Source organism: Pipistrellus hanaki (assembly GCF_964339955.1).
Source record: "Pipistrellus hanaki genome assembly, chromosome: 1".
In the NCBI taxonomy this organism is placed as follows: Eukaryota; Metazoa; Chordata; class Mammalia; order Chiroptera; family Vespertilionidae; genus Pipistrellus; species Pipistrellus hanaki.
This window is the reverse complement of record NC_140503.1, coordinates 127,989,143-128,002,145: the sequence shown is the minus strand read 5'-3', so window position 1 is coordinate 128,002,145 and position 13,003 is coordinate 127,989,143. Positions and strand designations below refer to the sequence as shown.

General features: G+C 40.1%; 1 protein-coding gene across 2 annotated transcripts in view; it reads right to left on the bottom strand.

Annotated features, from left to right (window-relative positions):
- Positions 1–1,123: 1,123 nt before the first annotated feature.
- The window catches only part of HSPA14 (heat shock protein family A (Hsp70) member 14), a 36,073-nt gene continuing 24,193 nt past the window's right edge, over positions 1,124–13,003 (bottom strand). The window contains exons 11-14 of one of the 2 annotated variants that reach the window (XR_014793573.1): positions 8,933–9,145; positions 7,680–7,804; positions 2,691–2,761; positions 1,124–1,349 (exon numbers count right to left, since the gene is read on the bottom strand). Coding sequence is in view for 1 of the 2 variants with exons in the window: in XM_084868559.1 (XP_084724685.1) it covers positions 1,271–1,349; positions 2,691–2,761; positions 7,680–7,853; positions 8,933–9,145 (537 nt within the window). In the remaining variant the exon portion in view is untranslated. Of the gene's footprint in view, positions 1,350–2,690; positions 2,762–7,679; positions 7,854–8,932; positions 9,146–13,003 lie in introns of both variants that reach the window. The other variant, XM_084868559.1, reaches the window with a different exon arrangement.

Genomic DNA, 13,003 nt, shown 5'->3' with positions numbered 1-13,003 from the left:
GTGGAAAGCTTAGCTTTCTCCATTGCCTGGGAAACCCAAGCCTCCCTCCTGCTCTCTGTGGCTGTAGCCATCTTGGTTGGGTTTATTTGCATACTTGCTCTGATTGGCTGGTGGGCGCAGCTGGTGGGCACTGCTTGTGGGTGTAGTGGAGTGATGGTTAATTTGCACATTACTATTTTATTAGGTAGAATGCTCAAAGTTACTAATCATCAGAAAGATGCAAATCAAAATGACAATGCGGTACCATCTCACACCTGTCAGAATGGTTATTATCAACGAAGCAGCAAACTACAAGTGCTGATGAGGATGTGAAGAAAAGGGAACCCTCGTGCCCTGCTGGTGGGAATGCAGACTGGTGCAGCCATTGTGGAGAACAGTATGGAGTTTCCTCAAAAAACTAGAAATGGAACTTCCATTTCACCCAGTGATCCCACTCCTAGGAATATGTCCCAAGAAACTAGAAACACGAATCAGAAAGGATATATGCACCTCTATGTTTATAGCAGCACAATTCACCATAGCTAAGATTTAGAAACAGCCTAAGTGTCCATGAGCAGATGAGAGGATTAAAAAACTGTGGTACAGCTACACAATGGAATACTACACTATGTTAAAAAAAAAAAAAAAAAAAAGGAATTCTTACCATTTGCAACAGCATGGATGGAACTGGAGAGCATTATGCTAAAAGAAATAAGCCAATCAGAGAAAGATAAATATCACATGATCTCACTCATTTGTGGAATATAATGAGCAACCTAAACTGATGAAAACAGATCCAGAGTGAGAGAAGCATCGATCAGACCATCAAACCTCAGAGGGAAGGCAGTGGGGAGTGGGGGTAAGGGGAATAAATCAACCAAAGGACTTGTATGCTTGCGTATAAGCCTAACTAATGGACACAGACAACAGTGGGGAGAGGGCATGAGTGGCGGAGGTACAATGGGGGGGAAGAGAGGGGGAGATAAGGACACATACGTAAAACCTTAATCAATAAAGAAATAGAAAATTAAAAAAATTCCCAGTAAATTGAGTCAATTCACTCAATTTAATTTTAAATAGCTTCATAATAGAAAGAGTTCCTTATATTTCCTATTGATTCATCTTAAATGAAAAACAAAAAAGGTTGCAACGTTTATCAATATATTGTGTTTTAATAGAAACAGAGATTACCAGTTCATCCAAAAGTATTTCAATATAAACATCACATATTAACAAAACCAAGTAACTGTTGATATTTTAGTTCTAAAAAATTCATGGTTTTTCTAAAACACTAAGATGCCACCTCAATAGTGATGGCTTCACATTTTCCAGTCTCTTGATCTGTGCATGTCACATGTAAAGATCCATCCCTAAACAAACAAAAATAACATTTCATGAGTTCCTTTTTAAAAATGAGATAGTCCTTAAGAAATTAAAAGAAGAGTATGACATAAAGAATAAACAGAACTTCAGTGTCTTTAAATTTAGTATCATATGCTATAATTAGGTAGTTATTAAAAATTTCCTCCTATTGTGCTCATTCTCCCAGGAGCACACCTGTGCCTTTGCCTTCATGCTTTTCTTCCCCCATAGCCTAGCACCTCCTAAACTCAAAGGAATTCCATGAGACCTGCAACCCAGGGAGGAGTGGACAGCGGCAGCTCATTCCGGGGTAACCCCCTGAACCTGTGTCTAAGGGGCCCCTTTTTCTGACTTCCCAGTGAGCTAAATCAGCCTAGCCTTGGCTCATTTCTTTCCTATAGCATTTTTGGAGTGGCAAAAAAGGTTAGTGTGGGCTTTCCTGTTGATTCTTCTATGCCAAGCCCTTTCTTGTGTCACTGTCCCAACAAACTCTCAATTAAAAAAAAAAAATTCCTTTTAGACCACTGACTACCAAAATCCTACAAACCCACAATGATAAAATCCTTAAGTTCAAAAGTTTATTCAAGCTCAAGACACATCATGCCATTTTTAAGCCCAGGCCATGGTAAACGTACTCTAATAAATACAATATTCTTTTAAGTATGGCTTATGAAATGAATTGTCCCAAATGTTAATTTCAAAATTATTTACTTGCAAGATATAGTGTTAATGGATGAACTGTTGTTAGGTAACAGTTGGATTGAGTTAGTAATTTATTTTTTAGAGATTTTCTGTAGCAATGTTGAAATAAACTTATCCTTTCAGGACAAATAATGTGAATTATGTAAACCTTGGAAAATTATACTAGTATTTAAAATTAATAAAAAATATATCCCAATTTGCATGAATCAGTTTTGTGATTGACTACACCCAAAATATTTAGAGTTCATAAAAAATTTAGAATATAAATGACATGAAATATACTTTTTCTTTGTAAAATACAATAATTCTATAGGACAGAAATATAAATCATTAATAAAATACTTACAAGGTTTTATGAAATGATTTTCCCAGAATGACAATGGGTGAAGAATCAATAAATGGACAAAAAGAGGCTAGTCTCAAAGTGAATTTTCTTTTTAAGGGGAGAGCATGAACGCAGTCCCCCACTACCACAAATTATGCAGTCGAGTTTCCCATATTTGGAGAAATCTCAGGAGTCAGCACATCCGGAGTGCAGTGGATAAGCCTTGCCCTGGGAAAACCATCTTTGTGATCATGGTATCTCCCCTGCCAGGTTAAGTATCAAAGCGAATTTTCTTAACATCAGAAATAATTTAATTTTGTACCTTTTCATAGTTAGAACAGCTAAGATGTCATGTAATCCATTTTCTTTTTTATTTAAATCCTGGAGTATAACCTGTTTATGCAAAAATAACACAAAGATGATTCTGTATTTTGACATATTAATAAACAGATGCATCAGTTAATTCAATGGACCAAATCCTACTTATTACTGAAACAAAACCTTTAAAATAGGACAGTTTTTAATTCTCTTACCAGTTATCAAAATTTAGAGAACAGGATTAAACTTTCTTCATTATGAAATGAAATGTCTCCTATAGGAGAGCATAGAAGATAACTACAGTAACATGTAAATTATATTTTGGCAAGCCTTCTATATATACTTTTAAAATATATATATATTGCTGGGACCGGTTTGGCTCAATGGATAGAGCATCGGCTTGGGGACTGGAAGGTCCCGGGTTCGATTCCGGTCAAGGGCATGTACCTTGATTGCGGGCACATCCCCAGTAGGGGGTGTGCAAGAGGCAGCTGATCAATGACTCTCTCTCATCGATGTTTCTGACTCTCTATCTCTCTCCCTTCCTCTCTGTACAAAATCAATAAAATATGTATTTAAAATATATATTTAAAAAATATATATATATATATTATTGATTTTGTACAGAGAGGAAGAGGATAGTTAGGAATATCGAAGAGAGAGAAACACTAATCAGCTGCCTCCTGCACATCCCCCCTGGGTATGTGCCCGCAACCAAGGCACATGCCCTTGACTGAAATTGAACCCGGGACCCCTCACTCCACAGGTGGACGTTCCATCCACTGAGCCAAACCAGACAGGGCTACCTTTATACTTTTTTAAAAAATTCAAATGTTTTAAATATGCTTGGAAAACCTATTTAAAAGAAACTTGTGGCAAATTATTTTGTACAACTAAGATTGAATTTATAAATTAGAGATACTAATGAATTTACTATAAAATTCCTCAGATTCCTAAAGAGAGGTTCACAAAAAAAAAAGCACGTTTGGAAGTAACTTTTCAGATTTTTTCATTATCAAGTTTTATGACCTTAGTCAAGGCACTAGGCATCTTACGTTACTCATTTGTAAAAGGAGCCTCTCCTGCCTCCTTGGCAGAGCTAAAGATGTCTTACTGGCAGGTAGACATCACCCAAGAGGATCCTGGACTGTTAGAAGACACAGACTGGGTTGAGGGACTCACCTCCCCGCCCCCAAGTGTACGAATTTTCGTGTACCGGGCCTCTAGTGTGTGTGTGTATCCTATATAATAATCCTATATAATTAAAGGGTAATACGCAAATTGACCCTAATGGCAGAACGACCAGAATGATTGCTGATCCAGTCACTATGAGGGCCATTGACAACCTCTTGGTTCCCTTTCCCAGCTGGCAGGCTCTAATTGCCTGATGGCCACCTGCTGAGGGACGGGGCCAGTAAGTGGGTGGGACTAGCTGACCTCTCATCCCTTATTCCACCATAAGGCACTGATCACCCAATGGCAAACAGGGAGCCAGGCGTGGGTGGCGGCAGGGAGCAGGGCCGGCTGCAGGCAGCTGGGGAAGATGGCCCTGATCATAAGCCAGGCCTAGGGACTGTACCCATATACAAATTTCATACGTTGAGCCTCTAGTGCGTGTGTGTGTGTGTGTGTGTGTGTGTGTGTGTGTGTGTGTATTTCCATATCCTGCGGGCTTGATCTTTTGTAAGGGGTACAGCCAATCAATGATCCTATCTCATCACTGATGTTTCTATCTCTCTGCCTCTCCCTTCCTCTATGAAATAAAAAAAATATTTTAAAAAGTACTTCATGGTTATGGCCTTTGCTGTTTATTAAAAAAAAAAAAAAAATCAAATCAGTATGATATATAGCATATAGGATATATTGAGAGTAGTTACAGAATCTCAGATAAGTATGTGAAGAGAAAATGTATTAAATGTATGAGAAAGAAACTAAAGGAATCCCAAGACTGCCACCAAAGGTTAGAAATCTGGTATAAAAAGCTTACATAGTAATACACAACAAAAACATTTAGACCAGCTTTTGAAGAGTTAACTAGTTGAAGGAGTCCTACACTAGTAGATTTAAAATATATATATATATATATTTTATTGATTTTTTTACAGAGAGGAAGGGAGAGAGATAGAGAGCTAGAAACGTCGATGAGAGAGAAACATCGACCAGCTGCCTCCCGCACATCCACTACTGGGGATGTGCCCACAACCAATGTACATGCCCTTGACCGGAATCGAACCTGGGACCTTTCAGTCTGCAGACCAATGCTCTACCACTGAGCCAAACCGGTTTCGGCAACACTAGTAGATTTTAAGATTAGGTGGTGTCCAGACATGCTATATATATATATATATATATATATATATATATATATATATATATATATATATATATATATATTACACACACACACACACACACACACACACACACACACACACACACACACTGTCTTTTGTTACCTACATTTGTTTTATTATTACACTAGAGGCCCGGTGCACGAAATTTGGGCATGAGGTTTGTCCCTCAGCCCAGCCTGCACCCTCTCCAATCTGGGACCGCTCGAGGGATGTCCGGCTGCCCATTTAGGCCCAATCCCTGTAGTATCGGGCCTAAATGGGCAGTCGGACAACCCTTTCACAATCCAGGATTGCTGGCTCCCAACTGCTCGCCTGCCTGCCTTCCTGATTGCCCCTAACCACTTCTGCCTGCCAACCTGATCAATCCCTAACCATTCCCCTGCCATCCTGATTGATGCCTAACTGCTTCCCTGACAGGCTTTTTGCCCCTAACTGCCCTCCCCTGCAGGCTTGATCACCCCTGCCCTCCCTTGCAGGCCCGATACTTCCCAATTGCCCTCCCCTGCTGGCCATCTTGTATCCACATGGGGGCAGCCATCTTTGACCACTTGGAGTGTGTTGGAGTGACGGTCAATTGGCATATTGCTCTTTTATTCGATAGGATAGAGGCCTGGTGCATGGGTGGGGGCCAGCTGGTGTTCCCTGAAGGGTGTCCCGAATAAGGGTGGGGGTTCCCTTGGGGCATGGGGAGGCCTGGGCAAGGGACCTATGGTGGTTTGCAGGCTGGCCACATCCTCCGGCAACCCAATCAAGGCCCTGGGACCTGGGATTTATTTTTCTTCTATAATGAAACTTTGTAGCCTTGAGTGGAAGTCTAGGAGGGCCAGGGTGTGCAGAAAGCTTGGCTTCCTCCATTACTGGGGAAACCCAAGCCTTATGCTTGCTCCATGGCCACAGCCATCTTGGTTGGGTTAATTTGCACACTCGTCCCTGACTGGCTGGTGGACGTGGCTTTTGGGTGTAGCAGTGATGGTTAATTTGCATATTATTCTTTTATTAGATAGGATAAAAGCAACTTATGCCCTAACCGGTTTGGCTCAGTGGATGGAGCATCAGCCTTCGAACTCAAGGGTCCCAGGTTTGATTCCGGTCAAGGGCATGTACCTTAATTTTGGGCACATAACCCAGTAGGGAGTGTGTGCAGGAGGCAGCTGATTGATGTTTCTCTCTCATCAATGTTTCTAGCTCTCTATCCCTCTCCCTTCCTCTCTATAAAAAATTAATAAAATATATTAAAAAATTAAAAAAATAATTCATGCCTGGCTATTGTGGTTCAGTGGCTGAGTGTTGACCTATGAACCAGGAGGTCACAGTTTGATTCCTGATCAGGGCACATGCCCAGGTTGCAGGCTTGATCCTGAATAAGGGGCAGAGCCAATCAATGATTCTCTCTCATCAATGATGTTTTCTCTCTCTCTACCTTTCCCTTCTTCTATGAAATAAAAAAAACATTTTTAAAAAAGTAATTCATGCTTATATCCTTTGCTATTTATAAAAAAATTCAGTGTAAGTGTTAAGTAAAAAAATCCTCTTGGTATCTTCAAGCCTACCCACTGATAAAGATCCTGAATATAGTTCAAACACCTAAAGATATTTTCTGTATCCATACCTGGTTATCTAAATACATACACCTACTCAAACACCTCTTCTCTCACATGAATCCTTGCTTTCAATCTTTTTATTACTGATATTCTATTGTAAATATGGTTCTGCAGCCCTTGTGTGTACTTTGCCCTTGACTGAGAATTGAGCCCATGACTCTCCATCCATGGGTTGATGCTCTAACCATTGACCAAACTGGCCAGGGCTTAATATAACGATATTTCTTGGGTATGTTCTAAGCATATAACATGACTCCTCTCACTGTTTTAAAAAGGATACAGAGGACAATATAATATGAAATATACATGTGGTATTTTTAAAAAATATATATATTTTATTAATTTTACAGAGAGGAAGGGAGAGAGATAAGAGAGCCAGAAACGTCGATGAGAGAGAAACATCGACCAGGTGCCTACTGCATACTCCCTACCGGGGATGTGCCAGCAACCAACGTACATGCCCCTGACCGGAATCGAACCTGGACCATTCAGTCCGCAGACCGATGCTCTACCACTGAACCAAACCGGTTTCGGCACACATGTGGTATTTTAAAAGCAAACTTAACCTGTATCAGAGGCAATATAGTATGAAAAAATCTGTATGGCAATAGCATGGGCCCAAGTGTACAACCAACCTGAGGATAAATAAGCTCAACCAAGAAAATAACAAGGTATTTACTACCATCAGGCTGTTTCTTAATCATCTATAAAATGCACATAATAAAGTCTATCTCACAGCATTTTAAGAGTACATTTGTAAAGTGTCTTGTACAGCATCTGGCAGTTAGCAAACAAAAAATGTCACACCTTATTACCAAGAAAGGCCAAGAGCTCAAAGAGAAAGAGTATAAATATAAACTGTATTTTGGTTTTATTTTCTTGTCACTCCTTCAAGTTAAACTTGCCTATTTCTTCTTTCTTACAGAAACGAATAAGTAGAAGTAATCCATTCATCACATTTTCTATTAATTGAGTCTAATCCACAAAGAAAAGCAAAGTTTCATGTGACTAATTTATAATCCAATTTTATGTATTTACCTGTGCAAACTTGTTTTCCTCTTTTGCAGAGTTTTTCCCCTCAGACTCATAGAGTTCAAGGCATACTGAAGATATACCTCCAGGGGCTTGTAAAGTGTGTTGTCTTCGAGCTGGCAAAGGAGTCCCTGATGGAAACAGTACTGTGAAACTGTTGGCTCCTGATTCATCAACTCCCTAATAAGCAGGAAAATAATATGCATATCTTTTTTATATTTATTGTTATAATTATAAAAAAAATTGCTATTAAAAATGTAATATATGTTTCTTGCTTATAATTGTTGCAAACTACAGATAGAGAAAATAGAAATGATCCTTAATCCTAACCCACTTTATTTATTTAAAAAATATATAATTTATTGATTTTTTACAGAGAGGAAGAGAGAGGGATAGTTAGAAACATCGATGGGAGAGAAACATCGATCAGCTGCCTCCTGCATACCCCCCACCAAGGATGTGCCTGCAGCCAAGGTACACACCCTTGACCGGAATCGAACCTGGGACCCTTCAGTCTGCAGGCCGACGCTCTATCCAATAAGCCAAACTGGTTAGGGCCTAACCCACTTTAAAAATAAATTGAAACATCTCTACCTGTATTAGAAATTTATTATTAAAATTAGTTAATATATATAGCTCTGGTTGATGTGACTCAATTGGCTGGAGGATTGTTCTGTGCAACAGGTCTCATATTAAATTCCCAGGGCACATACCTAGGTTTCGGGTTTGATCCCAGTTGGGGCACATATGGGAGGCAACCGATCAACGTAGTTCTGTCACATTGATGTTTGTTTTTCTCTTTCCTTTTCTCCCTCTCAAAAATCAATAAAAACAGAATATAAAAAACTCACTAAAAGTAAAATTATAAATATAAATTAAAAAAATATACCACTAAACAAAGTTTTATTGTAAAAACATGGTATGCATACCCTAGCCAGTTTGGTTCAGGGGATAGAGCTTCAGCCTGCAGACTTAAGAGTCCTGGGTTCGATTTCGGTCAAGGGTGCATACCTTGATTGCAAGCTCCTCCCCAGCCTGGGCCCTGGTCAGGGCGTGTGCAGAAGGCAACCAATTGATATGCTTCTTTCATAGTGATCTTTCCCTCTATCTTTCCCTCTGTCTTACACTCTCTCTAAAAATCAATGGAAAAATATCCTCAGGTGAGGATTAATAAAAAACAAACAAACAAAACAACATGGTATGTGTGAAAACTATGGCATCAAATTTATACCACTTTCATGAAAAAAAAGTGAACATACCTTAACTAAAATATCTTTGGCTGAACACTCTATCTTAAGAGAGTCTTCCACTAAAATGTTTTCTTTCCCAATAAGAATTCCTGCTTCTATAGCTGCACCAATGGGGATAACTTCATCAGGAGGGATAGAATTTAGAAGCTCAACAGCTGGGAAAAGATCTTTAATCAATTGCTGTAGCCTTGGAATTCGAGAAGACCCTCCACAAAGGACAACCTAAAAAAGAAAAAAAAAAAAAAAGATTTCAGTTTTTTACTTACAGAAAAATATTAAATTATTACACATAAGGGTGGGGATAAAAGGGAGAGATCAACCAAAGGACTTATGTGCATACATATGAGCCTAACCAGTGGTCGAGGACAATAGAGGGGTGGGGGCATGAGTGGGGAGGTGGGAGATTGGACTGGGGGGTTGAGGGCAAATATGTGATACCTTAATCAATAAATTAAAAATAAATGCACCAAAAATAAATAAATAAATACACACAGTAGTACATATGTCCCCCCCCCCCCATTCTTTCCCAGCCTTCTCTAACCCCCATTGCATGACCTCATCCGACCCCCCTCCCCCAGGGTTGTGTCCATTTGTTGTGCTTATATGCATACATATGTCCTTCAGTTGATCTCTTTACCCCCTCCCCAACACTCCCCAGCCTATCTTTTTGTTCATCAGGTTAGTGTTCTTTATTTTCCATAAATGAGTAAGATCATGTGGTATTTTTCTTTCATTGCCTGGCCTATTTTACTTATTTCACTTACTGCCAGTTTCATCCATGCTGCTGCAAATGAAAATTGTTTTTTCCCCCCTCAAGATTAAATGTTATACGCTGATCCATATTTACCACATGTAATGATAAAGTATAAATCATATTTTTAGCATTATTTTATGTTATACTTACCATATCTTACTAATACACAAATATGTAAATTTACTGTACTTCCACAACACCCACAGCCAATCAGGAGTGTGTATGCAAATTAATTCAATGAAGATGGAGGGCCTATGGGAAGTGCACTCATATGGAGCAGCCAGAGGCAGGGTGGGATGCTGGCATCATTGCCAGGGCAATGAGGTCTGATGATCTGCCTCTCAGGGGTGCGCCTGCACCAGCGGCAATTGCACACAGTTCCAACCACTGAGGAGCGGTCAGACCCCAGGGCCACCGTCTCTACCAAGAACCAGGAGGCTGCTGCCCTGAGGCTCAGGTGAGAGTACAGCTCTGCCTCCTGTTTTTCAGACCCACCAGGACACAGGAGTAGAGCCTGGCCTTCACTGTCTCTCTGGAAGCAGCCCCCTGGGGCAGGTCAGCGGGCTGGAGATCATGCCTGGAGCTCCGCGCCTTCTGGTGGGCAGGGTTCCTCCTCTCCCCAATCCCCTCCCTTTCTACCAGGGGCCTCACTGGGAACTTAACTTTCTTTGTTAAACAAGAGAATTCTGGACAATGATTGTCCGACCTCTATGAACCCAGTGTGAGGGACCAGGGAGTGACTATGCACAAGCACACACCTTTCTTCCTGTGGAAGATGGACAGCTGCTCAGAGAACTCTGTGGAACAAGAGGGATATGCTGAGCAGTTCCTGGGAGGACCGCCTGAGACAGGGGTATCTTTCTGTCACAGGTGCTCCCGGCCAACCCCATGACACCCCCAAGGGGAAACTACAACATGGAAACCGCAACACAGGACCAGACCTGCATTTCCTCACCATCGAGCTCTTTGAGAAACTAAGGAAGAGGCTTCCAACTGCTATCACCCACGGGTCTTCCATGTTCCATTCACCCAAATCTATGACAGCATGCCTCCATCACTGAGAGCTTAAGGGGCTGTGATGGAAGAAGGCACCATGACTGCTCCGGGGATGCAACAGTGGGGCGACTCAGGGTACAGAGAACTGGCCACATTCCCAGTGCCGGGATCTGGTTACTGTTCCTTCCCCACAGCTATGCACAGCCCCAATGGACACTACACTGCTGGGCAGCATGGAGCAGGTGCATGAAACCCCCCAGTGCAGGAACAAGCCAGTCTCAGGCAGCTGGTCATGAACTGGCCACTGCAGGGATGGCCCTGCTGGCTGTCCCTGCACTCAATTGCCTGCCAAGGTCCTGACCCTATGGCTTGGTTCACTCCTCTTCCTTCCCAGGCCTCCCTAGAGACCCGAACTTGTATATATAAAATCACTGGAAGAAAGAATGATTAAAAAATTTCCAAATTTAGCAAAATTCAGTAAAAATATAAACCTACAGATCAAGGAAGCTCAGTGAATAGCAAGCACAGGACATAAAGAAAGCTACAACAAGACACATAAAAATCACATTGCTCAACACCAATGATGAAAAGAAAAATCTTTTAAGTACTAGTCAGAAGAAAAGAGACACACAATAAATAGGGATTTTGTAAACAGAAGGATTACAAAAGATTTCTCATTAAACATAAGGATTACAAAAGATTTCTCATCAGAAACAGTTTTGATAGCAGTTGGAAGAATTGTTTTTTAATTTAATAAATCTTTATTATTCATATTATTACAATTGTTTCTCCTTTTCCCCCCCATAGTTCCCCTCCACCCGGGTCCCACCCCACCCTCTGCCCTTACCTCCTCCACACTGTTCCTCATCCATAGATGTACGATTTTTAAAAAAAATATATTTTATTGATTTCTTACAGAGAGGAAGGGAGAGGGACAGAGAGCCAGAAACGTCGATGAGAAAGAAACATCGACCAGCTGCCACTTGCACACCCCACTACTGGAGATGTGCCCACAACCAAGGTACATGCCCTGGACTGGAATCGAACCTGGGACCTTTCAGTCCGCAGACCACGCTCTACCACTGAGCCAAACCGGTTTCGGCAGATGTACGATTTTTGTCCAGTCTCTTCCTATCCCCCCACACAGACACCACTTCCCCCCTGAGAATTATCAATCCATCCCCATTCTATGCCCCTGATTCTATTATATTCACCAGTTTATTCTGTTCCTCAGATTTTTAATTCACTTGACTGTTAGATTAAAAAAAGAAAAAGAAAAAAGATGTTCACTGAATCAGGAGAGTAATGCATGAGAATTTCAGCAAAGGTATAGGAAATATAAAGAGTTCCAAATAGTTACCATAGAGCTAAAGATGATAATTTTTGAACTGAAAAATTCAGAGGGTTTTAATAGTACACTAGATAAAGCAAAAGAAAGGATCAGTTAACTCAAAGATAGGGCAAGGAAGTCATCCATTCATAGGAGCAATTGTAATAATCTGAATAATAAAAATTTGTTAAAAAAAAATTCTATATTGTTTAAAGTATTACTTACGTCTCCTTTCCCCCCCATTGACCTCTCCCTAGCCACTCACACCCCTTCAGTGAACATCGAGTCTAAACGGGCAGTCGGACATCCCTAGAGAGGTCCCAGATTGGAGGTGTAATCCACTAAGATTAGGGGCTCATTTGCTACTGTCACTACTTGAAAGAGACAACTCTATATTTTTAAGTTATCAAAGGCCTATATTTTAGAAATACCTGAAAAGTAAATCTTTAATAACATTTGGAATCCTAATGTGTTCGACTTCTACTCAAGCAACTGAAAATTGTACCATTTATGATATCTTATAATAATTACCTGTAAGTGTTATTTATCAACCTCCTAATTAAAAGAGACAAATTAAGACTCATGAAATATGTTATTTGCCCACTCTGGAACTATTAACACTATGAGCCTTTGATTCAGATGGGTCTGTCTCCATGCCCATTCATTTCCCACCACCACCTTGTTACTATTATATACTCAGGTCTTATTCTTCAGAATCCAGCCCCTAACCTCCAAGCACCTAGCATAATATAAATGTTCAAAAAAATTACTGAATTGCAAAGAAAAATTTTAAAAATGACTTGCATGATATAGCATACACTAAAAGTTAAAAAAGAAAAACTTTCAAACTATAAACAAATTAAAAGACAATAATATTAAATATTTGTTATATATCTAAACAAAGATGGAATTTATAAACTTAGAAGCAGCTGAAGAAATCACAGTAATAGACCAATAGATTTAAATAGATAAATAAATGAAACTTCTATATATTAAATAC